This window comes from Buteo buteo, chromosome 10 (assembly GCF_964188355.1).
Source record: "Buteo buteo chromosome 10, bButBut1.hap1.1, whole genome shotgun sequence".
NCBI lineage: Eukaryota > Metazoa > Chordata > Aves > Accipitriformes > Accipitridae > Buteo > Buteo buteo.
The window spans coordinates 23,658,555-23,685,771 of NC_134180.1; the positions used below are offsets into that span (position 1 = coordinate 23,658,555).

At 39.1% G+C, this 27,217-nt stretch overlaps 2 protein-coding genes across 8 annotated transcripts in view; one reads left to right on the top strand and one right to left on the bottom strand.

The window, feature by feature from the left end:
* The window catches only part of SNX7 (sorting nexin 7), a 44,565-nt gene extending 17,838 nt beyond the window's left edge, over positions 1 to 26,727 (bottom strand). For 5 of the 7 annotated variants that reach the window (XR_012652037.1, XR_012652040.1, XR_012652038.1 and 2 more), the window contains exons 1-8: positions 26,398 to 26,727; positions 20,331 to 20,513; positions 18,369 to 18,479; positions 17,779 to 17,943; positions 16,612 to 16,813; positions 14,501 to 14,700; positions 10,969 to 11,055; positions 4,819 to 4,971 (exon numbers count right to left, since the gene is read on the bottom strand). Coding sequence is in view for 3 of the 7 variants with exons in the window: in XM_075038920.1 (XP_074895021.1) it covers positions 4,819 to 4,971; positions 10,969 to 11,055; positions 14,501 to 14,700; positions 16,612 to 16,813; positions 17,779 to 17,943; positions 18,369 to 18,479; positions 20,331 to 20,513; positions 26,398 to 26,589 (1,293 nt within the window). In the remaining 4 variants the exon portion in view is untranslated. The other 2 variants (XM_075038922.1, XM_075038921.1) reach the window with 2 other exon arrangements.
* An 8-nt stretch (positions 26,728 to 26,735) lies between these two features.
* LOC142036030 (uncharacterized) overlaps positions 26,736 to 27,217 on the top strand; it is a 42,783-nt gene continuing 42,301 nt past the window's right edge. Inside the window, exon 1 of the transcript XR_012652041.1 lies at positions 26,736 to 26,833. The gene's annotated coding sequence lies outside the window, so the exon portion shown is untranslated. The remainder of the gene's footprint in view (positions 26,834 to 27,217) is intronic.

A 27,217-nucleotide genomic window follows, 5' to 3' on the forward strand; every position in this document is an offset into this window, starting at 1 on the left:
AGAGAGACAAAAAATACTTTCATAGTTTCTGGGTGCAAGGAAACAAAAACTAGAGTGCGTAGAAATAGTGATTCCCACTATAAAAAAAAAGTCTTCCTAAAAGTATTTAGAAGAAATTTTTATGGTTGCAGTGAATGAGGGTTGAAAGATGGATCCTGGCTTCGAAGCAACATTCACAGAGACAAACTGGCTCAGCCATGTGGGAGCTTTTGAAAATCCCATGAAGTTTGTTAGCTAAATTCTCTGGCATTGCTAAGGTAGGACGTGATCAACATGCATAAGCAGCTAACTTTTTGCTACGCAAGCAAAGGGCTAGTCAAATGCATCACTACAGATGCCTCTAGGGCAAACAACAAATCTCATCTATTTTTCTACAGCTTTTACTAGATAGAGAGGTACATAAGGGCTTTGGAGTTAGAGAGAAGTTGCTGTAATGGGGAAGGAGTATTGTTTTGCCCTAAAGAATCTTTTGGATAATTTTACGCCTGTACAACAATGTAGGTCACAGAAATAAACTAAATTATGCTTGAAATAGTTAAGAAAATCAGGAAATTATTTACATTTTTGGAAAAGAGTAAGCTGTGTCAATACCAACAAGAATCTCACTATATCAAAGATAACTTTAGCTTTTTATCTGATCAAGCTGCAAAGGTTTAACAGGATTAGTCTGACATGAGAAAAATAAAATGAGAGGCTACGCTTTAAAACAAAGGCTTATCCATGCACATGAAAAAACATGTTCTTTCAATGCCAAAACTAATTAAATATCACTCTGCATTATGAAAAAGCCCCCAATCTTCCTGCATCTACTAGATTGCCTCATAAGCAGTGGAAAAGCAAACTCTGCTATATTTGCTGCATTTATAATGTCTAACTAGTCTTTGGATCGGGCTGAAAAATCTAGCCACTTATTCCAGTGTTTTTTCTAAATAGAATAGGTTAACAAAGTTCTTTGCTGAGAAAAATTAAAGTGTTTCTTTTTCTTTGATGCTGTTAATATTCTAGAGACTATCATAAACACATGAGAAAAACAAAAGGAAAAACTGAGTAAATGTTTAATTGCTATTGCTCTTTGAAGCCAGAGTTCAACATTGCCTGGTTTGGTTTTGCTAATTTGTACCAGGAACACTTCAGACATGTTAGCTAAATAAATACCACCACCACCAATAACTTTGTATCTTGGTTTGGTTTTAGTAATTGCATCTTTAGGGCTCCTGCTGACAATCAGCTTTCTCAGCTGTAAGCTCCACCCTGTGGACAGTTTCTGATTTCAACTGTTGGGAGATACCTCTTCTGGACTAAGGTGTGCTATTTCAGACAATAGCATCACATCTAAGGCATGGGGAAAAGGAATAAAATAAATGGTACGGTGTTTAACACATGCTTCGGTCAAGAACTTTTCTCTGTAAGGCAAACAAATCAATGGGAGTAAAGTTCTGAATTTTTTTAAATTAAAACCTTTTCATATTGTTTCAGAAAACCCTCCCTGTTTTAGCAATGTACTTACAGTCATTATGAATACAGGATGTTATTGGCTTTAAGCCTTTGTGGAATACAGAGACTTAAGCATGTATTCAACTCTTTTCCAGAAGCACGGAAAAGGAAGTAGGGAACTCTATGAATGCCTGAGACCAGCTACAGGAATACCAAATGATTGGTCAGTCATGGTAATTCTTGACCACTAAATGACATTATGTTTAAGTGTATTATAACATAGCTTGTACACTATCACAGGAAAGCCTTCATTGTCATAGGCCTGAATAGGAGCACCCTGTAAATTTGCAACACTGGGCTTTAACTACTGTCTTTATTAGCACAGCATTGAGACACACAAAGAGATTGGTGATTCCACAGCTGTAGAAACAAAGGAACACTTCTTATTCAAGTATATTAAATGTACATAGTCAATAAACTGGAAGGCTACAGAAACACCTCTACTTGTTCTGAATTAGTAAATCCAGAGAAATATAATTACAGGTAACACTTCAAAGTAATGTGAACGTTAACTCAGCTTAAGGGAGACATACTCTTATGCTAGCGAAGTGATGCTTGACAAGGTGACAGTAGAATCCCTAGGTGACTAAAATTAAGGAAAAATCCAAACATGGTTAGGTCATACTCTTTCCCCATATTGTGACAAAGAGGAAATAACATTTTAGAAATTGTAGTGCACCTTGACACACTGCTATGTTGTACTTCATCACACTGGCTTTAGTTTTATACAGTCCTGAAGGTCTAGATTCTCTACTGCAAAAGCCACCAGAAAACATGAGATGTCTGTCTCTTGTTACTCTGTAGTTCTCAGAAATTTAAGGGATGCAGAGAATGGCCACTAACAGGAATGACTCCTGGTTAGGTTGTGTGCCTGGGAAACTAAGTCAGCAAGTCTGGGGAATAATGAGGAGCACAGTGAAATGCTGCTGTAGAGAAGGGAATGGGACACTGCTCATGGAGGGTCAAGAATAGGAGTTTAACTGGGGGGAGAAAAAAAGCTGTGGAAAGGAGGAGAAGCAGGTAGTGACTAAGTTAGAAAGCAGATGATTCCTCATATGAGATGGGCAGAAGAGCTGGGCAACTGAGTCATATCCATGGCATCCATGGTGCCTGGGAGCATGCACAGAACATGCTTTGGGAAAAAATAAAGGCAAGAAATAAGATGAGGGATGCTACAGCAAGAAAAGACTTAGTAAGCATCAAATGGTGCATCAAAACCACGAACACGTAGTTTAACTTCGGACATGTGAGAGAACGTTAATGATGCAAGTAATGACTGAACAAGTGAAAAACATTGTAACAGGCACTGTGTTTGTGCATGAGTTTAATGAGTGAGACTCAAACTATTATCTTTAGGGAGGATTTTGTTTTCTACTGAAAGCATAAAAATCATATTCTGATTCTCAGACTTCTGAGATTCCCTTCCTGAAGTTTCACTTCCAAACAGCGAAAGCAGATGGCAGGGCTTCTTTTTCTGCTGTTTTCAGGAGTACATTACATACCTGTAGTTTGTAATGTATGGGCCACTGACAGTAATCACCTCTCCAATAATAAACCATCAACATTAACCACAGGTCTCAAATAAACATGCATATTTTAGATCAAAACTCCCAATCTCAATTTTATTAAATTATCTTGAATGTCAGGACTAAGATAATTATTTTCTGATAAAACAGAAAAAAATGGTAAGCCCTCACTTTACAAAAAAGGAGTGATACCGTTAGCACAATGTTTTCTGTTATTGCAACTGCTGCAGTAAGATAAGGTGGGTTTTCTTCTAAAGTCTAGCTCTACTGAGATATAACAGCAAAATCATTTTATGCAGATTACTACATTCATGAAAAGCATCAACAAAGAATAATGTCTCATTATAAACCAATTTGTCCAGTATTCCAGAGGCTATTTAAGAAGAACCACTGGCAGTTACAGAGATAGCGGAACCATTTTCTGCAGTTTGTGACTTAATGATAGTAATTTCATGTACAGTACGAGCTTTGGCATTCTGAATTAAAATTCTAGTTCAGCAAAAAGCACTTCTAGACAGCAAAAAGAACCAAAGCATTATTTTTGTGGTTTAATTTAGCTAATCATTCATTAACAAAATATTCCAATATATTTAGCATCATTTTAACATACGTATTGCTGATAGAGAAGTCAGAGATCATCAGTAACTAAAGAAAAAGTGAGAGGTTGCCAAAAGTTGCTGCCAGATTTCAGAAAATATTTTGATCTTAATATGTAACAACAGATTGTCAATGTCCGTGCATCTCACAGCCTGTATGTTAATTAATTAGACTTGATGATCAAGAGCTCTGTCTTTTCAATTATGTTTTAACAATATGATTTGTAAAATTAGGACACTGTCATTGGCTAATGGAGAATCCATAAAAAGTTCAGGATTGGAAATTACAGAGATCAACATATATCTGTGAAAATAACTAATTTATGATTAATAGATGGCTTAGTGTATTCCAATTTTTTTCCCCCCCAAATAAGGAGAAATTCTTTAGAAAAATTAAAGACATCTGGGATATTTTCAAAATGTGCACTTCAATCAACAACGTTTTCCCCATGAAGAAACTTCACAGAATGCTTAACATATTTAGTTATATGTTTTCAAGTTCTCTTTCTTAGTATATATTCTTGTAAAAGGGAACTCTTACCAAGAATATTGACCATGGCATTTGAGTTGGAAATAAAAATCTAATTTCAACCACTTTTCTTTCTTTCTGAAGGAGTAAGTTTCAATTATAAAAATATTTAATTTATTAATTGTATACACTTGCAGCATTTTTTTTGAAGTGCAATAAGCTTTTCATATTGACTCCTCAAAATTGTATTGTTCTTCTTTATCCTTATAAAGTCTGATTATTTCATGAAAGACAATTCTTAGAGAAATCATGAGGACTTCCTGAATGTGCTGTCTGAAATGGAATCACATTTAAACGTTTTCCTCATACAAGATCATTTACACAAGTTTGAGCTTTCCAGAGGGCTTCTTCATGCAATTACAGCAAAAGGTTTCCAAACTGAAATATAGCAGCTGATGTTGAACCGAAAAATATGTCCCAAATTGTTGTGGTTAGTATAACAAGAGTGCCCTCTGTCGATGATGAACTCAGGATCAACCACTGGGCATGAATAAAATACGTTTTGCTTGAAACATGTCAAATTAAGGATAACTGCCTCCCTCTTCCCACAAAAACTGATTCTGAAGTTAACACGTTTGAACTAAAATGCAAAAATTCCTCTTTACAGACAACCCATGGACTTCACAGAAATAATCAATGAAAAAAATAACATTGCTATAAGAAAGTGTTTTACCTCTTCATAATAACGGAGATTATTCTCAGCCACATTAGTGAATGTGGATCTCATATCACACTGCATGTTTTGCTTCCACCTGTCCCAATCCGCTTTCAGAGCATTATTGGCACATTCGACTTTGTCTTCAAGTTTCCCAATCTCTTCTGAGAACTAAATACGAATTGTAAACGTTAAAAAATATTGGTAAAGTCACCATGTCAAAAGTAATTGAAATCAAGTGATTGTAGTGCAGACAAACAGAACTGCAGAACCAAGGTTGGTATGTAACAGCACAGAAAATCATTCCCCAGAGATAAATTGAAATTTTATTCTTAATGAATAACTCAGTACAATTTCTGAAATATTAGTAACAGAAATTCTAGACCAGAATTAAAGTGTTGCTGAAGATGTTTTTATTAACTGAGAAGTTACAGACTCTGGCACCTCATCACGAGCACTTGACAGTAATGCATCTAAAAAGGAAAATATAAAGGGCTTTACTGAAGCAGAATCAACTATACAAATTAGATTTGGCAAGAAAAACTGAGAAGACCCTGACAGAACCTTTGATAACCTCAGGAGAAACCAGAATGAGGAGAAGACAGCAGAAATCAAAAGCACAGACTTTCTGATTTCTTGCCTGTCACCTTGCCATCTTGTGGAACTAACCTCTGTGTGACCATATGAGGGAGAGAGAAATACAGAAGCAGAGAAAGAAATTAAACCAAAGGACTTCTGCAGAGAAGACACTCTTTCACAGCAATCCAGGATCAAAAACCTTGAGGGCTACTCTACAGACAATATTTGCTTCTAATTACCATAGATGCATGAAGTGACTTTTCAGCTAGTGGGAATGAGCAAGTGGACAGAGGACCTCTCTTTAATGACTCTTCTAGTCCTCTCAATAATTTTGTTACCTATTGTCATTTACTAATCAGCTATGTCAGTTTTGGCTGGCACCCAGTCACAGAATGAGGTACATCTTCTGCAGCTACAGTGCAAATTCATCTGCTGGGACTGCACAGCAACTGTCTGCATCAGAAAGGAAGTCAGGCAGAAACACCACCAATAAGGAACATAAAACAGGAAAAGTTAATCTTGCATTGTTTCCATTGCAACTCAGGTCTCATACACCTTCCTCTTCTTCCTTGTGTTCTGCTATTAGGCAAATTGTTTTTTCCTCATATAACACCCCTGTAAAGTTGAACAGCTCCTCTTGCTCTCTGAAGAGCTGGTGCTTTCACTGATATGCACTTCAGGATTCCAGGATTAACTTCCAGGATTTTCAAGGAATGCTTACACTAATGGCAGAATGCCGAAATGTCAAAATTCAGAGTAGGTTGTGGAAAGTCTTGGTGCATGGCCTCCAGCTTGAACCATGCAGGAAGGACAGTGTTCCAGTGCAACAGCCAGCAGTACTACCACCATCAGACAAGAACCAAGCAGCGCTGCCTGAAATGGTCAAGAGAACCTGAGTCCAGCGTTTAATCCACCAACCACGGATCCCAATTCTGTTTGACATACTAGAATCCTGCAGCTTTTAAAGTAGCAAAAAACTTCTTAGCTAGTAAAACTGAAAATTTCATCTGAATGGATTTTCTCCACATTCCACGATACACAGATGAATAAACATCTTTAGTTAGACTTCATTTCTACCTACACTAATTTTCCTTGCCATATCATCTAGGTGAATGAAATACTGGTTATTAATCAAGAAAAAAATGCAAAGTACTGAAAAGACCACGTTCAATTATCTAGCCAGACCAGTAATCAAACTATGGACAAGGGTAATTTCAACTACCAACACTGTATTCAGTACGAAAAGGTTAATCCAAAGTTTAAATGTGGGGAAATTACCTTTAAAGTAATTACAGGCAGCTGGATTTGGTATCTTGGGCACGTCCCAAGTTAATTGCCTTTCCTTCAAATACCAAAAATGAATGCACACAGAATACTGAGAAGAGTGAATATTTTTAGATGATTTAGAGTAGGAAAGGCAGTTGAATCCATTTTCTGCTTTTGCAAGAAAAAAGTCCCTATATGGGAATGAGCTAGGCTACACACATAAAGAACTTCTCCGACTTACTCCTGGCTGCAGCATCTTCCCCTTATCTCATTCTTCATATCTTTAAGACATTTATTTTACAGCTTGTTTTTGTCGTGCCTTTTCTAGGAACTACAGATTTCTTCCATGGTGTAGTCACAATGTGATGTGGACAGGCAGACTCTGTTCTACATCCCTGCCTGGATATGTGGTTTAAACATAACCCTCTAAAGCCCAAAAGAAACTGTGTGTCGTATCAAGGCAAGGGTTGGACTTAAGGTCTAAAGACAGCATTATGCCACACTTCATCTCAAGTAGAGAGGTTTGAGATCTACTGTTTCACAATTGAAAAGAAACATAAATGCCACCCTCTTCAGCTGCCATGACAGCAGTCTTGGTCTCAACAAAAACATCTACCTAGTGTGTTCCTCATTTACAAGATGTAAATTGTTACAATTTATCTGGCAAACTACATATGATTCTGAATCCATTTTCTTACATTGATCACACTGAGGCAGCTAGTGTGATAAATTAACATTCACATCAGTGATCCCCAGAGAACGACAGCACAGTGCTAATCAAACATCAGACCACAGGACAGGAAGGTGGGAGCCAGACACTGCTAGGGCAGAGCACTACCAGATGTGAACAGCATGACCTGTAGCCAAAGAGACTTGGCTCAATAGCCAAATTACCTAGTAAGTGACACAGCATTTTACACTATCTCACTATGCAAAATAGCATTAATTTCTGTCTGCTACATGAATTAATCCTACAGCTTGGTGATACTAACCCTTTTTAGCCTGGAGTTAAAACATGAGATATATTCAGAATATGATAGATTAACCATTTCATCTCTTTACTACTCAGTTTCAAGCCTGAACACTAGAATCCTTAACTTAACATTTAATGCTTATCTGGTTCTGTCAGAGCACATTACATCAACCTTTTGTCAGAATTACTGTTAGCACTAGTGGCAGTAGCAAAACTGTTAAAAATTCCCAAACCACAGAGGGGTGCACTAGCATTGCTGTGTATGCCTTCAGAACAGAGCATGGGAGCAATGGAGCTACACACTCCAACATCTTCACAGCCAGAGCTCTGGAGGTAAGAAAGGTCTAGATAAGCAGGAGAACACCAAAGTCCTCCCAAATATCTCTGTCAGAGCCTGCATCCAAAATCACAGTCTTCAAACCTTCCATACTCTGAACAACTGCCTTTGTGGACTAAATTTTAGAGTGGGAGACAAGGGTTTGGCTTTTTAGCAGCACCACAAGCAGCTTTCTAAAAGCCTGGTGGCAGAAGCACAGCTCAAGAAAACGTTTTTTCCCAGCCAATGAGCCTGACATCTTGTAAGGTTTAATTTGCAATTCCAGCCTATTTCAGCTGCACTGACCTTGGAGATGTTTTGCATTCTCCTGCTGTATAACCTCCTGTTTGTTAAATCATTTAATGTCTGCCGTGACCAATGCTAAAGATCTCACAGCCTTTTATAAGCTCTAATGACAGTCTGAGATTCCTTATCTATGGTGGAAATGTACTTCAAATGAGATTAGAGCTCATGCCACTCATTGTCAGCAGAATTTCGGGCTACTAGATTGCACTGACAAGTTCAATCTGACATCTATGAGATCATTAGAAGCTACGTGAGTTCTGCTTAGGAATAGAAATACGCAAATACAGCCAAACTCAGCGTTTGACACTGATTCCAATAACAGTACCTGTGTTATGACCACCTTTTATTCTGAAATCAGTCTGGTTAGAAATGTCAGCAAAATATTTCAACACATAATAAAAAATAAAACATAGTAAAAAACTGATTAAGGAAACAGTTAAAAGTTACTTGAATGGCTAAAAATAGCAGCACACCATTCTCTGTAGTCAAACTATCATTAATAGGAAAAGCCTTCAACTTCTAATTAAGAAAAAGTCTTCAGGATACAGCTGTCACTCAGTTAGAGAACACAGAATTTTATGATCGGATCAGACTAAGAGACATCTGCTTTACTGCTCTCATGAGACTGCAAGGAGAAGCAGACTCTCAGAAACAGGATTTTTTGCAATGAGTAAGAAATAGAGGCATTGGAAAGATAAAACAAAGATCTGAACACCTGGATAATCACACTGTCCAAAGGCTTTTACCAAAACTGTAAACACAGTTTTGGAAACACAGAAACAGTGAAAAAAGACCAGGTTGTGCAAACTGACCTCAAAATTTTACTGGAAGCAAGTACAAACATCTCATTATGGCATAAACCATTGTCAATATCAAATCAACATGGTATGATCAATACTATGCTAAAGGAAAAATATTCCTTTTTGTCTGTAACAGTTGAGGAAAAGAGAGTACAGGCACCTTGTCTGAGGACTTCATCAGAACGTAACAGACAGACATTCTGAAAAGACCCCATCCTGCCAAACAATGTTCTCTTCCTACAGTGGACAGCAGTAAGACTAGCTGCTAAACAAGCTGTATGAAACTGGAATTCTTCGCTGAATCGCTCTGTGCAAATGCAACTGTTTTTACCAGGTTGCCAACAAACCAGACAAATGGGAAGTACTGATTAAAAGGGATGCAATGTTAAAAAGTTGATACAACTAGCTGCATACAAATAACTTACGCAATGACATATAACACTCCTTTCTGCCAGAATAAACTCTTAGAATCATAGAATATCTCAAGTTGGAAAGGACCCATAAAGATCATTCTTAACATATAGTGTGCTTTTACATGCAATGCAACTAATGCGTACTGCTGGCATGTGAGGCACCCATGGCACAGGGTGCTGGGGACACGGGCAGGCTATGGGAGGAGCCCACAGCAGGTCTGCCAGTGCCCTCACAAGGCAGCATGGGAATACAGTGGCCTGCAGCCAGCAGAGGACTAGGACCTGCCATTGCTACCCCAACGCGCAGCCTAGGGACCTTCTCCAACTTACCATCCTCCTTGCACTTTACAAGAACTTCAAACTTTATACGTAAGCTAAGGACAAAGGACAGGAGAAGTGGCAGAGGAAGTAGAGAAACAAAAACAGATTAGAGAACACAAAGGCAGGGAAATGAGAGGACAATACAAGGTATAAGTAAAGAGAATTTCTACTTCAGGAAAAAACAAAAACAGAGGTATTTACTTACTGTCCCACTGCAGTACACAGAGGCAAATTGTTACAAAATATACTATAGCCATTATAGATTGATATCAGACAGTGGTAATATATTCTTATTTATTCAGCTCAGTGACAAGAAATCAAATAAAAATATGCATTTCAAGTGCCAAAAACTATCTAAACAGCTCATCTTTACATGAAAGCTAATTACGACAACCCTATTAAAAGTATCTGAAATGTCAAGGACTTTCTCTTTTGATGTACTAAAAAGTTATTATTATTTAGTCATTTTTATATATTATTTACACTGTGTAACACTTTGTGTTAACACTGTGCTAAAAGGACATTATTTAGGCTGGAGAGTTAAAGAATCAAAAATTTTAAAAATGCCAATACCCATCCCAGAAGTTCCTTTTAATTGGCCCGCTGAACCTTGCTGATGGTTTTGGGAATGCCTGCCCCCATGGGCTACCAGTTAAGGTCTGACTTCAGTAGAATAAATGAAGGTGTAATACTGGAATTAAAAAAATATCCCTGGGCCCAACCACGTAAGACAGAAACCTGAAAGAACAGAATCCAGAACTTTTTATTTCAAATAAGTTTAATGAACAGCTTTGCTCATTCTAACAACCTCCTCTCCCTCTCCTACATCAATGGAGCAGCAGCTACAAGACCACTGCAGCAAGTCTTACTTTCTTTTAACTCCCAGCGTGGAAGTAAACAGAAATGCTAAAAAAAAGCTGTGGTACAGTCTGTGTTGACAAAACACAGCGGTCACCCACTATTACCAGTCCTTTCCTCCAGAAGCCTATCTACTGAAGTTCTGCATCTTTCTCACAATTGCCTTTGCCTGGCATGCATAGCTACAAAGACGAAACCTTTTCAGAATAAGTATGAGAATTAGAGAGACACCATCCAGTTACAAAGCATGGCTTCAGAGGACACACCTTCTACAGGGGATTGTCTTTTGCAGTTAGAAGTAGTCCTGGAAGATTTCAGCTTTCTGTACATACTCACCAGATCCTTTTCTGGTTTTTTATTGGCTAAAGCATCAACTTTGGAGTCAAGCTCGCCTTGAATTTGGTCTCTCCTTTTCAAAACACCCTTAATATAGAAGAGGAAAAAAAAGAAGTAAACTGCACCAAATTTTAGCCATCTATTCAGAAAACCATCAAACAACTTGGGTATTTAATAAATTAAGCAAGATCACAGAATGATGCCATTTAATGTTTTTGACATGATACATGTACTTTCCTCAAAAAAACAATCTTAAATTCATGAAGACTTATTTTTCAATACCTGTATTTTATCTTATGGGTTTTTCAAGAATCTTAGTAAATCCAAAATCAGTCCTGCAAGAATCTGCCATACACAGTATCATTGCTAGCTGTATGAGAAAAACTGCAACAGCAGTTTACTTAGTATCAGCTCAACTTACTATATATTCATATTTTAAAAAAGCAACATAAGTTTGCCAAATCTCATGAACAAGTGCCTTCTTTTGTAAAGGTTACAATATAGAGTAGAATAAATGACTAAAAATGGTATACCAGGCATTATTGAAATTGTGACTTTAACCTTCAATATTATTTTGTAAGTGCCAAATGTAGTTCAGAAAAATCAGATAAAATTATCATAAAAATGATAGGTGTTCTAACATTGATATACGCGCTTATTCTCAGCATACGTAATTACTACCTCCTTTAAAACTCTCTTATGAGGTATTGGATTTTTAGCCTAATGTCAAACAATAATTAGAAAGGGGAAGGAACATTACTTGTTAAACTACAAAACAGGAATGGTATTACAGATTAAATTTCCATTTCCGATGCTCATTTGCTCTGTGACCTTGACAAGGCCTTACAAATTTCTCTTTGCCTTAGTTTCCTCATCTGTAAAAGCACACTCAGGTGTGCTTATCTTGCAGAACCATTGCAAGGCTTTAGTCCTTTTAAAAAAAAAATCAGAAGCAGGACATATATAGTTAGAAATCTCAAAACCTTCTTTTACATTACCTTGCCACAACTGGTTTTACTGCTTCTTCAGCATATACTAAAGAGATTTTCAGTATTCATGTCTAGCGTAGGGCATGTTGAAACAGCACAGGGCACAAGCACCTTTACCTTCTCTAGCTGTCTTATTTCAGTGAGTTCTCTTTGAAATCTTGTCACTTTAACAAATACAATAGAATAATTTAGGAGGTTAATTTTCAAATAATTTTTCAGTGTTTCTTTTTGAACAGGTACTCACTAGAAAAAATTGGTAAACCTGACTTTGGACAACTCTGAGTAACAGATTAGCAATACATACTAATGCTCATCAATCTACATTTCAGTAGTGCAGAATATCTTTTGGCTAGATAAAACCACAAAATTTTTAGCTGTAAGCACAGAAGCAAAACAAATATGTCTGGAACAGCTTTCTTTCATATTACAAATGCTTTCTCTTTTTTATTATTTCTTTTGCCTCTTTTAAAACTGTTTTAATGACTATTTGGCAACTTTTATCACAAATAGTCCTTAAATTACAAGATAAAACCAATTATTTTAATATCAACTCACTACAACTATAAACAAGTGCTGACTTCTAATGACAGAAGGACTGTGTTTTAAAAACATATTATTATACTTTTACGACTTTTTTGTGTAATATTTAATGGTACCCTGCCACAAAACCCTCAAATAATCATATGTGGACCCATAACCAATTTATTGCTGCAATTTGTACCCTGAGGCACAGCAGTATTTTGCACTCTCCAGATTTGTTCTGTGAGTCAGTTAGGAAGGAGCCAGTCCAGTTGTAAATATTTTAGCTATGAATTAATCTCCTTCCCCAGCTTAAGGCTGAACTCCCAAGACTGGAACATACAAGGATTGTATTGTATTGACCACACTTTCTTCTGCACATTTGCGCATGATCTTGGCAGCACCGCACAAAGGTCCCTGTCATGAGGGGTTAAACACACCTCTGAAAGCAGGTTTTACTAGTGTGTGACTTCCCCTATTGTATTTTTAGCGTAACTAGTAGCACCCTCTCCAAACTGCAAAGGAAGTAAGCTATAGGAAAAACAAAAATCCATGGCGAATGAAAGGAAAGGAACAGTTATAGAACAGGAATGAGCTAGTGGAGGAAGATTTCCTCTGGACAGGACCTCGTGGCAGCCTAATGCTGTGTTGCAAGTGTTGCATCAAGAACAGTGCAAGCAGAAAAAAAATGCAATGGGCAACAGCTACTTGTAACGTGCACATGAAGAGCCAGGTAGTCACTCTGGGCTTGGTCCACAGAAACCTCTCTGTGCTCAGAACACCCGAGAAAGGGCGAGCCAGGCTGCAGACTAGAAGGCAATGGGCAGGCAGCATCTCTTCAATAGCATGAAGGCTGGGATCACTCATGTGCAACAGACTTAGAAATTCCGAAAAATAAGTGTGGACGTGGGGGAGAGGAAGAAGACCTGCAATTGCTAGGACGGTAGTCTCTTCAGACCTTTAAGCAAAGCAGTACCTATCCCCATCTACCTGCACGTACATGTAAATAATGAGGCCTGTGAGATACAGGACATTTTGTACAGCCCCTCTTTTAGTGAAGCTTGTTTTAAAGACAGCAGTCATTGCAGCAGTAATTCTTAACCTCTTGGTAGCTAAGCCTTACTGAGAAACTGGCAATGCTCTGCACAGTGCCAGCAAAAGCTCAGTTAACTTGCTCTACCCATGGCCTGTAACATACTCCCTGCCCCTACTCAGAAACCACTGCAGTAGGAGCTGGGTTCCCAGCAGTAAGGCAAGAACAGATACTGCAGCTTGCATTGCTCAAAACCTAGACAGAGAGAGGTCTGTACATATTTTCTGCTTTCTGGAGGCAGCAGAGTAGGAATTACGACATGCTGAATTCAGTTACTTAATTATGTTGATTATCCATCAGCACTGAGTTTATCAACTCTGTAGTCACATTTTTTACATTCTCTCCAAGTGTAAGAAAATATGTACATAAAGGGAACTGAGAGCATCAGCTTATGGCAAAGACTAACACATGCTTATATAATGGCACAGGGACTGGAAGTTCCCTGCTGTTCTGGAAAAAGAAAACACAGTTTAGGAACATCTCCTAGAAAAGGAGAAACCTCTCCACTTCTTTTCCCCCATACAATCTGTTACTCAATGAGTTCATATTTCAGCAGTGTCAGAGGAGGTCTTTCTCAGCTGTTGTTCCCCAAACCTTTCTGTGTTCCTGCCTCTCTGCTACAATGCAGAGCTCTCTGAAGATGGCAAAACCAGACATTCTTCAGCACAGCTACCAAGGGCTGCCTACCATGCAAAACTATCAAGCTCTTCTCATGTGGAACGGGCGTCTCTTGCCTGATTAGCAAGGGAAACAGGACCAGCCGGATTCCCTGCTAACAGACAGCTATCCTATGCTGTGCACGTTTAATAACAACAGTAAATAGAGGGACTGCAAAATAATTTTCATCAGTTAAAAATTCTCCTCTAGAGTTTGTCACTGGACTAAGCCAAATTTTATATACAGCCATAAGCAATCCTTAAGGAAACCTTACCATCAGAATTTCACTGTAGAGAACATATTCATGTAAAATCGGTAGCAGGTTTTCCGAGAGCCCTGCCATTCGCTTCTCCGTAGCCTTGCAACACTTGTCGATGCAGCTGGCAACACCTTTTAGGGAGTCTGCTATATCTTCTTCCGATGCTGACCAGAGTGTGTGAATGGGGCCATATTCCTTCATTTCATTAAAATACTCTTAACAGGAACATATACGCATATTACTCTTTTGTTTGTTAATAGATGTCCAAGCGATACTAATTACAACCTCATATTTACTGTGAACAAAGCAAGAGACTGAGGCTAATGTTTAAATTTGGTCAGATGACCAGGATAAGTAAACTGCAGTTTATTGCTGATGAATAAACTAATCAATTAATGTATTGTAATTAAGTAGTTCCTAGAAATCTATCAGCAAAAATGCCCCAGTCATTTCAAAAGCACATACATAATTGGGTAGACCTGAAGAGTTGTATTCAGATCACTCAATGACCTGAATTACTTCACATTGTCTTCATACAGAGGGACAGGAGCCGTAGCAGCCCTGGGCAGCAGTCAGTCTGACTTGCTTCTACTGCCCTGAATTCCTCTGCTACAGTAATGCTCTGAATCCTGTCTCAGTTATTAAAACTAGCAGCCTCAGTACGTCCCAAAAGCTTCAGAAGACACACTGAAGTTCACTCCAGTTCTGTGGGTGTTATCTCCTTTAGTAGTTTTTATTAATCTAAATAAAGGGGTATCCTGCAAATCATTTCTCTTATGTCTCTAGGCCAAGTGATAATCTGTAAGCAGAAAGAAGGCCCAGAATTCACTGTGCTGTTTACTAGGGCTAAACTTGGGCAAGGCTGGATATGACCTGGGAGCTGCATGTTCACAGGAGGGTACTGTGAATGCATTGGTCATGTACTGAAAACACAATTTCATCACAACTGAATTTAGAATGAAGAAATGTCTAAGAAAAGATGCAAAACAGCCATGTAGCATGAAGAATGTAATGTTTACTTTGAGATTAATTGGACAAAAAAACCCTCCATGGAAGATATAATTCAGAATCCCATGTTAAGCTACTTCTAGCAGGAATGTTCTCTGAATCACAGCTATCAACAGTTCATAGCCACAACAGTGCGGCCCTGCACACAAGAGTTCTGCCAAGTGCGATTTGGAAACTCTAGAGAGAAGATATAACCTACAGCATTTGGGAGCATGTCAAAATTCATAAGGTTTTCCAAGAAATATTTTGGCGCTGATGGCTTGAACCTGTGGACCTCAGCCAGCTACTTCCACTGAAATGAACGATATCAGAAGGAACTCTTCACCAAGAGGTATTTTGCTTTTATAAGGCCCCTCCAATTTAGAGAGGACATGCTGAGATCTGGTACTGCACAGTAAAGCACAAGCGCTCAGTTATTAAAGAACACAGTGCAGCTCTAGAGAATAAAATCCCTCAAGTGCTGACCAGTGGAAATTCTACTGAACAAGCCTAGTCTGAGATCAGGGTCAATCTCAGAAAGTCAGTAATTTAGCATTCCAAGTAGGTGTGCAAACTGCTGTTACTTAAGGAAAAAATTGAGATCAGGTCATCCTTCTTAAGAAAACTCTAACAGGCACAGTTTCCCATGACAGAAACTATGGCCAACAGTAAAGCTATTAAAAAAAATATTAAAAACTACTTGGTCAACATGGAAAAAAGGTGCAGAATTAAACAAAAGAAGATGTTTAGAAATCTGGAATCTAGACAGCATTATGCCAGTATGAGACAGCACAGAAAACTCTTTGACTATTTACATTCCACTGAAAGTACAAAACAAAAGGTCATACAGCTTTTCAAAAAGCACAAGTAAAAAGATAGCCATACTTGCTACGTTTTCTTCTAAGTTTCTTATCAAGTAGTTCAATTACATGTTAAAACTCCTCCTATTAACAAGTTATTCAAACTAACTTGAAGGTCTGCCAAAACAATGACCATTATGAAAAGCACAGTATAAACACAAATATCCCTTTTCTCCTGCTTGCTGGAAAGAGTATTTTGCCTGGCACAATGAAAACTAATTTACTTTTCCAATATATTAATTTCTTAATCAATAAAACTGATAGATGTTTTCTACTTACCCCTTTCTTCCTTGTAAATTCTATGAGCTATTTTGTCTAGTACGTTTATTTTCTGACTAAATGTTTCCATGTAATCATTCATTTCTGTAAACGTTTCAGGACGATTTTTAACTCCCCCTCTTACTGAGGATGCTACAGCTCTGACGGTCTGTCCCATCCTGCTCAGCAAACCGGGACCCTGCTTCTTGTGTGAGGAGAGTTCCTAAAGACAGAACAAGCCATGTTTACTTCCAAGTACTTTTTTAAATTCTCTGAAAATAATGCATGCTTTAAAGCTTTTTTTTTAAACCAAAACTACATACATAAGCCTCTGTGTGTATTTCTAGTGTATAAATCTTACTTTAAAATTATTAGACCAGTGTCAGAACCATACCTGTCGTGTACATTTATTAGCTAAGGCTTTCTGGGCAAACACAAGCATGCCATGTATCACACTCTCACATGAACAATTAAAGATGGCAGAGAACCTTTAACTTTTCATTCCTTAGGGTGAGTTACCTAGTTTGCAATTTTGCCTTTTGAACAGGAAAGCAGAGGTAATGATTTCAGAAATAAGTCATTGAGAAAAGCAAACAGTGTTCCTACTGGAAGAAGCAATCCATCTATTTTTTTTGTAACTCTTTTTATATGTTGCTAGAATAACTTTTGCTGAAGTTCAAAGGCAGGCTTTTCTGACTACAAAACTCTAATTTTCAACTGGACACATCTTGCAAAAATACAACAGGAAATTGAAAGGCTGTATTTTTCTTTTATGAGACTAGTATAACTTTTTTTTAAAAAGCAAATGAAAAAGACAGTGCCATGCCAAAACAATAACTAATTTAAAATACTAGTTTTCATATAATCTTGGAAACTTATATGTATACCAAAAAGCATGCAGAGTTGAAATATTGTGAATTTGCCACAAAAATCCAAAGTGCAGCAATAAAAACTGCTTTGGAAGCTACATCAATATTTATGGCCACATGCATGATTACCAAAAGCACAGAAGAAAAGGTTATTTCGGGGGATGAATATTCCATAAATCCCCTGCTGCCTTCTGACACTTCTGTAACGAGCCGTGGGAGGACGCTATTGAATGCTGAACCAGGGAGACTCCTGATATAATCTACTAACAGAAGACAGCATTTCATATAATTTTAAATTAAAAAAAAAAAGTCATTTTACCCAGGCCTGTGCAGTAAGAAAAATTTTGAAGTCTTCATTAAAAGTTAAAGTTGGATGATCAGCAATACGGTTCAAAAATTTATGTAAAGCTTTTCTTTGAGTCTCAATGAATTCATCACTAAATCGTTCCACCATTCCTTTCATTATGAATTTTTCAGGCAATGGCTAAGGAAAAACGAAGAAATATTTTGTATAGTTTGCATAATATTGGGGGGTATTATAATAGTTCTTCTATTTACTAAAAAACAAAGGTATACCTTGTAAAATCCATCATGCAAAAAACTGTTATAAAGTTATCATATTCAACAGTGGTATAACATGGTTCTTGTAGCACACAGTGCAGAAGAATACAAGTACAACTAAGAAAGAAGGACATAAATTACTGCTAATTACTGCAAATGACACAATTACGAACATAAGAAATATCTTTATGGAATTTTTAATTATCACATACATATAAAGCTAATGAAAATAGGTTGGCTTAATGTTTGTGAGACTTCAGAAACTGAAGAAAGACCTCAAACATCTCTGTATAAAACTGGAGCCATCTTTTAAACAAATAAGAATAACTTAAATTTTAGCAAACGAACAGGAATAATCAGTGTCGGATGTGCTGCTTCAAGTTTGTTCTTCAACCAAAGGAAATCCTGATATCGTCTTCGAACTTCATATTCACTGGAGTCAAATTCACCACGAGAAGTCTGAAAACCAGAGGCAGAAAAACCAGGCCCAGGTTAGAATACCAGAAAAAAAGAACAAACTACTTTTAGATCTTGGAGAAAACTGACTACTTGAAGGGAATGCATACATGATTCTATTTTGCCTGTGTTATTTGCTTGCTGTTTTTCAAAGTTCAGTGATCAACTACTTGAAGAGAGAAAACGCATCCCATTTTAGCAAGAAATCAAAGTTCTCTTCTAGAAAAAAAAAAGCAAGCACTAAACTGCACACCGAGTGACTGATAATAATTAGCCTACCACAGTGTTTCCAAAAGATTTCAATCATTATTTTAGTGTGGCATTTTCCTTTTAGCAATCACAGTTATGTTCATCCCTTTTAGGGCACTTCTTTTAAAGTGATTAGTAATCTACGAGTGAGGAAAGTCCATTTTTTAGCATTCTGAAAAAAAACCCAAATAGCTGACATAAGTCCTTGGGACCTGCTGACACTAGTCAAAAATCCCCACATTCAAAATATGAAAACTTCAGCATATCATAGCAATAACACTTCCTGTGCTGCTTAATGGATTCTGCGTTCTATCATCAATTCCAGTTTTGTAGCCCTTTGTTAGAACTTGCCAACAAACCTTTAATGCCTAGAAAAAATGCTTATTAGTGTTGCAAAATTGTCAGACCATGAGATTTATTTTATCGCTGCTCTATCTTCTAGAATCAAGCCACAAAGAACCCATGTTTTCATTAAAGTAATGCATGTTGTTTAGCATTCATTGTTGCACAGAGATTTATAATGCAATGCAAGTAAATTCTAAAAACCTCAAAACACACTTTTGTAATCTAAACATTTTTGAGGGTTGAATAAAAATTTTTCAAGGTATGTGGGAGGAATGCTATTACTTTATCATCAACAACCAGCACCTCAAATTAAATATGATAAGAAAGGACAGAACAGATAAAAAAGGAAAAGCAATCCACCTTACAGCCCTTCCATACGTACCTGAAGAAAAAATGTTCTCTCGTCTATAAAAACATGTATGAAGTGAAAATTATTGCTAGCAACCTAACGAAGATAGCTCTCTTCCTACTCTTTAAATATTTTATGAGGAATTGATATCTCCTCTTATTTAAGGATGAGTAATTCCCATTTGAAAATTTGGTTTTAAATTAATCTTTTAAAAAGAACTCAAAGTAAAATAAATTAACAGTGCAATTCTCAAAATGCAGCCTGCAAAATATTTGCTGGTAATCCCAGAAGAGCTGGCTAGTCTCACAAGGCTGACTTTCTTCCTTATTTCCAGTAAATAAACTTGTATTCAGGACAGCTAAAAATATACTTAGTTGTTTCCCAATATTACTTTTTAATTGGAGAATTGTGGCAGTTTCCCCAGAAATCATATGCAACTGTAAGTGGGAAACCAATGTCCATGTGACAGTAGATGCTGTAATTACAAAAGAATGGAATTGAAACACTTTGTATTATGCAGGACAAAAGACTGCTAGCCTGCAAGTGATCCAAAAGTCATAAATACTTAGGCTATTATAGTGTCTTTGAACTGAATTGGTCTTTCTGCTGTTTCATATTCCTGCTGAAGATCACAATAGAAAATGTTATTCTCATATAGAACTGATTTGGCTGTTGAAGAATTATTAGCTATTTTCTCAGCATAAAAGCATAAGCACCTATATGTGTAGACTTATACCGATTTTTTTTTCAGAATCTACTGCAGTTTCCTACTGTTTTAGTGGTCTATAACTCATGGCAAAATCAGAGTATAATTTAAATTTAGTAATATCCCAGAGAATGGTATGCAAGAAGAGTGAAAATGCTACTACTGTTATCAATGTAAGCCATTACAGCCATGAGTGGATGCTTACCTTTGTGACTACTCTGTATGTAATAAATGTTTCAATGGCTGTAATGTGGCTTTCAGGATCATCGACTGTAATGAAGAGATCTCTTAATTCTGGTTCATCTTCAAATTTATACTGGTTTATCATTGATGAGGGGGATATTGGCATTGAAGGACTGAATGAGTTTACTTCAGCCAGTGATGTATCCTACAGAAAAGACATGAGAACATCCATATCAATAAATCTTTATATACAAACACACACATGCAAACACATATGTCTCAGATGCTAAAATGGCAAGCTTTGAAATAGTCCGGTAAAACAGATAAAACATAGAGCAGATGAAAGAATTATATAGTACATGGCAAATCTATTATCCTTTTCAGTATTTGCTTCAGTGAGGATGTAAGAAATAAGAATGAGATTTATTCTAAAAGTGATGAAAGAGCAAAATGCTACCATTTGACAAGAATGTTGTGCATAGCTGGAAAGAGAACTTGCCTATGAATGCTAAAATTAGTTATGAATCCAAGCACCCAGTAATTGTGTAGGATACTTACCAGCTTTATTAAAATTGTTAGAAGCCAGTTACTCAGGACTTATGAAGTTTGAATTATCTCTAAAAACCTGAACAGGGTGGATAAAAATGATGATTTTAAAAGAAAACAAGATAAAATCCAAATAAGAATCTTTATTGGACTTGGATATTTCAGTCTGCATAAATTTTAAAATAAAGTTTGAAATGGAAAACTTTTACAGAGACATAAATTTAATCTTTTTAAAAGAAAAAACAATAAGTAAGAATGCAGGACAAATTAATTGCTTAATTTCTAAAAAAATTCAAACCACTGGTTTGTTGAAGTGGAAAACCACTTTTTGATAGCATCAACCACAGCTCTCTAAGAATATGCCCCCATAGCAGCTGCTTCTGCTCAGCGTGTTCAATGGTGATCACTCAAATGCTGAGAAACTGAGTGGAAATTAGAAATGGGCAAAAAATCTCATTTTCTTTCTTAGATGCAAGTCTGGATGAGATCTACTAATCTAAAATCTTGGAGGATACAGTGACTGGGAAAATAAATTCACTAACACCATAAAAGAGCATAATAAATTAATAAATCACTAAAAATAATAAATTTGGGCAATTAAAATCAATCACTGTTTTAAATATCAAACATCTTATACACTTTTTCCAATATTTCCAATACAATGAAGTATTTTTATAACAAACTTTAAAATTAACCTGTTTTCTAGAAGTTTTCTAGAAGTGTAGTTAGGCTACACTACCAAGTGGCAAAGAGTTGCCCTTTCCAGTGCCTCACTAACTATGGAGCAAGAAGAAAAGGGATGTTGCTGAAGAGAAAACTGCTCAAATGGCACAAGTGGAAATGTGGGAGTCCACAGAAACTACAGACACAGCATCATCCCAAGGCCAATCTCCTGGGAGTGAAAAGCACACCACCGCAGTGCTGCTTGGTGGTGTTGCTTTTTTTCCTTTGAATTCGACTGGATCAAAACTTTCTCTGGAACACATTCTCCTCTCTTGTTCTTTTCCTGCCTTAAAACCTCATTGCCTACTGCCATCCCTCTCCTTTGAGTTATTCAACATACTCTCACAAATATGGAGTAGAAATTTATATTGAGAATTATGCACAGAAAGCAGTGATGTACCAGTTCTCCTCCCATCACTTAGGTACAGTTCTTAGAACAGGGAGAGAAAAGCAAGATGGAAGACTTTAAATATTATATAGCTGCTTACTTGTACACCTGTAAGTCATTTTATTTTTACTCAGTGTGTTCCTATGCATGATTTTCTGTACTGGTATCCAGCCAGCACTGTCCTGAGTGGTGGAGGATAAATAGAGAAGCTGTTTTCACTGCCCGCTAGCACTAGCTGGCCATGCTCTACATGAAGAGTGAGGACCACTTGTTCAGAGCAGCCCATGCGATTCAAAGCACTTGACACAACAGGAAATTTCCAGGGAAAGAAAATGCATGTGAGCATGTAAGGGACTTGAACGGCCATATAACTTGAGGAATAATGACTCTGCAAGGCCGAAATTGGATCAAGGCAAATGTGTTTCTGCTGCGTTCCTCCTTCTAGGTTGCTACTAAAAATTGCTCTACAGGCAGGTTTCTGACAGTATATTTTTATATGGAAGGGCTTATGAATATGTGGTTTGTGAAATAAAACACGGGCAATAAAAATCCATAGAATAAGCAGGTCTTCAGTTCCATTGCAATACAGCTCTAGAGTTCATCTGCACATGAATGAATGCATGTGAGTTTTAAACAAGTATCTGTTTCTCTTTCTTTATCCTCATGATGCTTCAGATTTACTTCCAACAGTTCTTGAAGTTTGTGTGACTTAAGTCTGATGTCCTCACAGAAACACAGTAAAAAATATGATAATTTTCTATTTTCTCTACAGCTGTAATTTTGTGGTTGGAACTATGTTTTTGTGTGCATACAGATGAGGGCAGGAGCTTTGTGGCACAGAAAAAACAGACAATTCTTCTAGATCTTGGGTTGTATAACTTCAAAAAAAACCCCAACTTTTTTCCTCTTCACCCATGCAAAGAGGTTCAAGGTCCTGTCCCAGATAATGGTAACTTTTCCCATACCTCCCCCAGCCCCACCTACCTGCGGTACCCCTTCTCCCTTCCAAGCCCTTTCACTACTGACAGCAGGCAGCAGGGCTGTGTGTGCCGATCAGCAAATAGGTTCATGCATTTTGATTTACTGGCCAGGAGACAAAACAGAAAATCAACATGCTCCTGGCAGCATGAGGGCCTTGTTCTGGGTCTCCTTCCTCTAATACTTGCACTTACCCTATCTCACTCTCACATTTGGCTGCAATTTGACTTCAAAATAAACAAGGGAAGGTAAACACTCATACAGCAGGAACAGCCTCAAAGTAGGCTGAGCACACAGATGAGCCTGCAGGTCTCTGTAGAAGACATCAAGTCTGGGGGTTTGCCTAAACACCACTCCTCCCCAGAACACAGATCCTGATTCAGGGTTGCCTCCATGCCTCATCCATCCATCCTTCCCTCTCAGCGAGGATCCAGAGCCTGCAATCTTCTGAGGCCAGGGATCCAAACCAGGTCTGAAGATAAAGGATGTGGTGGCAGAGTTTGTCTTACAAGAGAATAGCTTAGTTGTTGGAGCATTCTTCAAAGAAGCAAAGAGATTCAGGAAGACAGAATAGTTACTTGGCCGAAAAATTCACTTACAAATCGGTCTCAAATCCTTGATCAACTTGTTTTGGAAGAAAAATTAGCCTCTATGCAATTCTGAAGTGGCATGTATGTCTTTTCCAGAAATACCATTAATTAAGTTTTCTGTAATTATGAAGTGAAGACAAACACTGTGAAACAGAGTTTGAAAGAAGAGCTACTAAAGATTTTAAGTATTAACTGAAGTGCTGACAGCTTAGTCAATGCCAGGTCACCATATCAGTTAACAAGGAAGACAAAGATTAACTGAATGGGTATTGCAATCCATGTGGTACTCTATACTTTGAAACTAATGGAATAAAGCAGGTTGAAAACATTGTATTTGGTGACTCATAACTCAGTCCCCAGAAGTTGTCTCTGCTAAAAAGACCTCAGAACTTTTTCCATGGTAACAGAAACTAGGATAAAGTGAAATGCAAGTCACATCATGAAATGCTTTATCAGAGTTGCCAAAGAAGATGCTAGTCTGTAACATTTGAAATATGTCATAGGATGCCGGGTCAATGGTTTATGACACTATCGGGTTAAATGTCTATGAATTTTCATAAAATAAAAGCCCTGTGTTTACATCTTGAGTAATAACTTAGGGTATTGAGGTTGACAATTTTTAAGAATCTCATTTTTCACCATTTTGGTAGCTGGTACATTTCATTGACTAAGCTGAGAAAAATGAAGTCGCTGTCAGTGTCAGACACCAAGCACTGTGCTGCTGCTGCTGTCCCGCTTGGCCTGCAAATGCTATACCACTACCTTAAAGACAGTGGTGTGAGAAACCCCATTAAGATACAATTTAAAATAAGGTGGTCCTGGAACAGTACGTTATGAAAAAATTGGGATGACAAAACTGAAGTCTGAAGCTACATTTAGTCTGTCAGTTTCCCTCGAATATATGGAACATGAACAAATGGGGTGTAATCCCCAATCAACCTCACAGATTTTCATCAGCTCAAAAGATCAGCCCTCAAATTGCACCTGAAAGCAAACTGTGAATTTCTGGTCTGTATATAACCACTAAATGCAGGTGTCCAAGTTTTGGAAAGAATGCTGTATTTTCACATAGTACAACAAATTTTCTTGTTTATGGGAATAAGTTATCATGTGGCATGCATTAATCGTAGTTAAGATTTAATATAAGTATGAAATATTTGGCATGAATCCAGGTAGCAGAAATTTAAAGATATAGATATTTGCCATATAGCAGCGGTAACTCGTATCAACTACAGTTGTTTTTATTTTTTATTCCCAAGGAGCACCTCTCGACAAGCGAGCAGCATAACTGTTGATACACTGTATTGATAGGCACATACCTGCATGCAGAACTGCCTGAGCTTACCTAGTAAAAGCAAAAGGATTCAAAGTATGAAACAAACAACTAAAATTATATTTTAGCACTGTTTTTGCATGCAAGTTCAGTGAATCATTCATCTCTTTATGTCAAATCAAGACTGGTGCGTTTCTAGAAAATATGATACAGCTAGACCCTAGTTATGCTTCAGAAAAACACAAATAACTTGGTGAAATTTAGCCTGACCTCTTGCATGTTACAGACCATTAAATAACCTAATAGTCCCTTCTGGCCTTAAAATCCATGAATTTCAAGAATTTTACTACAGTCAAAGATAAATACGTAGCTCCTAAGAATGAAGCTCTTATTCCAATGTTTTTACTCATGCATACCAAAAAATGCATCTCATTTACAGAAATATAAAAAATACACATCTAATTCATATGACAATCAGTCCTACTGAAAAAACATTTGGTGTCACATTTTCAAATAGGAAACATATCTGCTCTTTTCTCTCCAATGTCACACATCCTGTCACACAGCAGTTCAGAAATCTCAGAAGGTGAGCAGGGCCTTAGCCCCCTATATATGTTTTTTCCACTTTAGCTCTCTGTATGTCCTTACATTGTATTTTAGATGCTGCCTTGGTAAGACTGACAGATTGATGACATGCTCTCTTCTTTAATGGCTGAGAAGGCAAGAGGATAAGTCTCACCGTAACCAAATCAGCATGAAGCGAGAAACAACATACGTGGTAGCCACACCGGACTTCATTGGTTTAACTGAAATCAGCAATATCGGCAAGACTGGCACCCATGTACCTAGCTCACTCTGTGTGCTTTCAGAACATGGACCCTCATATATTGTCAGTTACATTCATTTTATTCCCTTCATCAACATACAGATGCTACCTTCTCAAACATCCTATGTGAAGGTGCTAGGCTTCCCTTCATCTTTTGAAAGAAAACTCGAACTGAAACTTGGAAATACTTATTTGTATTTAAATACAACTGCAGTTACTAAATACGACTGTTAATTTACAGACAGATACGTGGTACACAACAAACACGATGATAAGGTTATGGCGAGCCCACATTACTTTGCAAATTTAAGGTTAGAGCAGTTATGACTTGCACAGCTTGTCTGCAGCAGCAACCCCCCCTTTTCGTGCCCAAGGAGAGGTCAGCGGCGGCTCCGCTGAGCGGGCCGGGCTGCCCGTGGGCGCGGGGCTGCCTGGGGCAGCGCTCGGCGGCCCCCGGAGCCCCGGGGGACTTCTCCTTGGGCAGCAGCCGACAGCCGGACCTGCCCGGCCCAGGCGCTGCAATGTCCGGGCGCCGGGAGCGGAGGCTGCCCGGCCAAGCGCGGAGCAGGCGGGCAGAGGCCGGGCAGAGGCCGCGATCGCCGCCCGGGGCGGGACCGCCCCGTCCCCTCATGTCCCGTCCTGTCCCGTCCCCGCGCACCCGGCGCACGGCAGGGCGAAGTGCCGGCGAGCAAGGGAGCGGCCAGCAGCCCGTCCCGGGCGAGGCGCAGCCCGACCCGACCCGGGGAGGGGAGGGCGCCGCCGTACCTTGCTGAACACCTCCAGGTCGTCCTCCTCATCGTCCAACGCCAGCACCTCGGCGGCGGCGGCAGCAAACAGCGCCCCCCGGGCCGCGCCAGGGGAACCCGCGGGGGGGTCGGGGTCGGCCTCGGCCTCTCCCCCGCTGCCGAAGGAAGGCGGGGGGAGCGGCGGCCCCAGTACCCGGCCCTCTGCCTCCATCCTTCCCTGCGAGTGCGGGCGACGGCCCCGCCAGACCCGCTCCCTGGGGGGCCGCAATTGGCCACCCGCCGCTCCCCCGGCCCCAGCCCGGGGGGCGCGCACAGTGCGCAGGAGTGGAAGCGGCGGCGGCGGGAGGGCCGCCCTGCTGGGGCGGGAGGAAGCGGAGAAGCGGAGCCGGGACGTGTCTCCCGGCAGGCCCCAGCTGCGAGCCTGCCCCTCAGAGGGCGGCGGAACCGTGGCTGAGGTAGCAGCCTCTCTGTGGAGGCTGGCCGTGAGGCGGGGGGGAGGGGGTGGCGGAGGCGGCGGCAGCAGCAGCAGCAGCAGCTCATAACGCCCACAGACGTTTTCAGGGAGGCGTGGGGGTGTCAGGCTCGTTCACGTGTCGCCAGCTCCCCGCTTTGGCCGCCTCCAGGGTTGCTGAGGGACTGGGCGGGTCGGCCGGGGCCAGTCGGGCTGGGGTTAGCCGCCCTTGGTTAGGCACCCGCGGCTGTAGGCTCGGGCTCCGGGAGCGTTCCTGCGCTGGCCTGGCACGCTGGGAAAAGCGTGTGCTGTGCCTCGGGTTAGAGAGCCTAGTGGAGCCAAACAGCCGTCAGCTTGTGGCCTCGGGAGCCCCGAGAGTGCCCAGCAG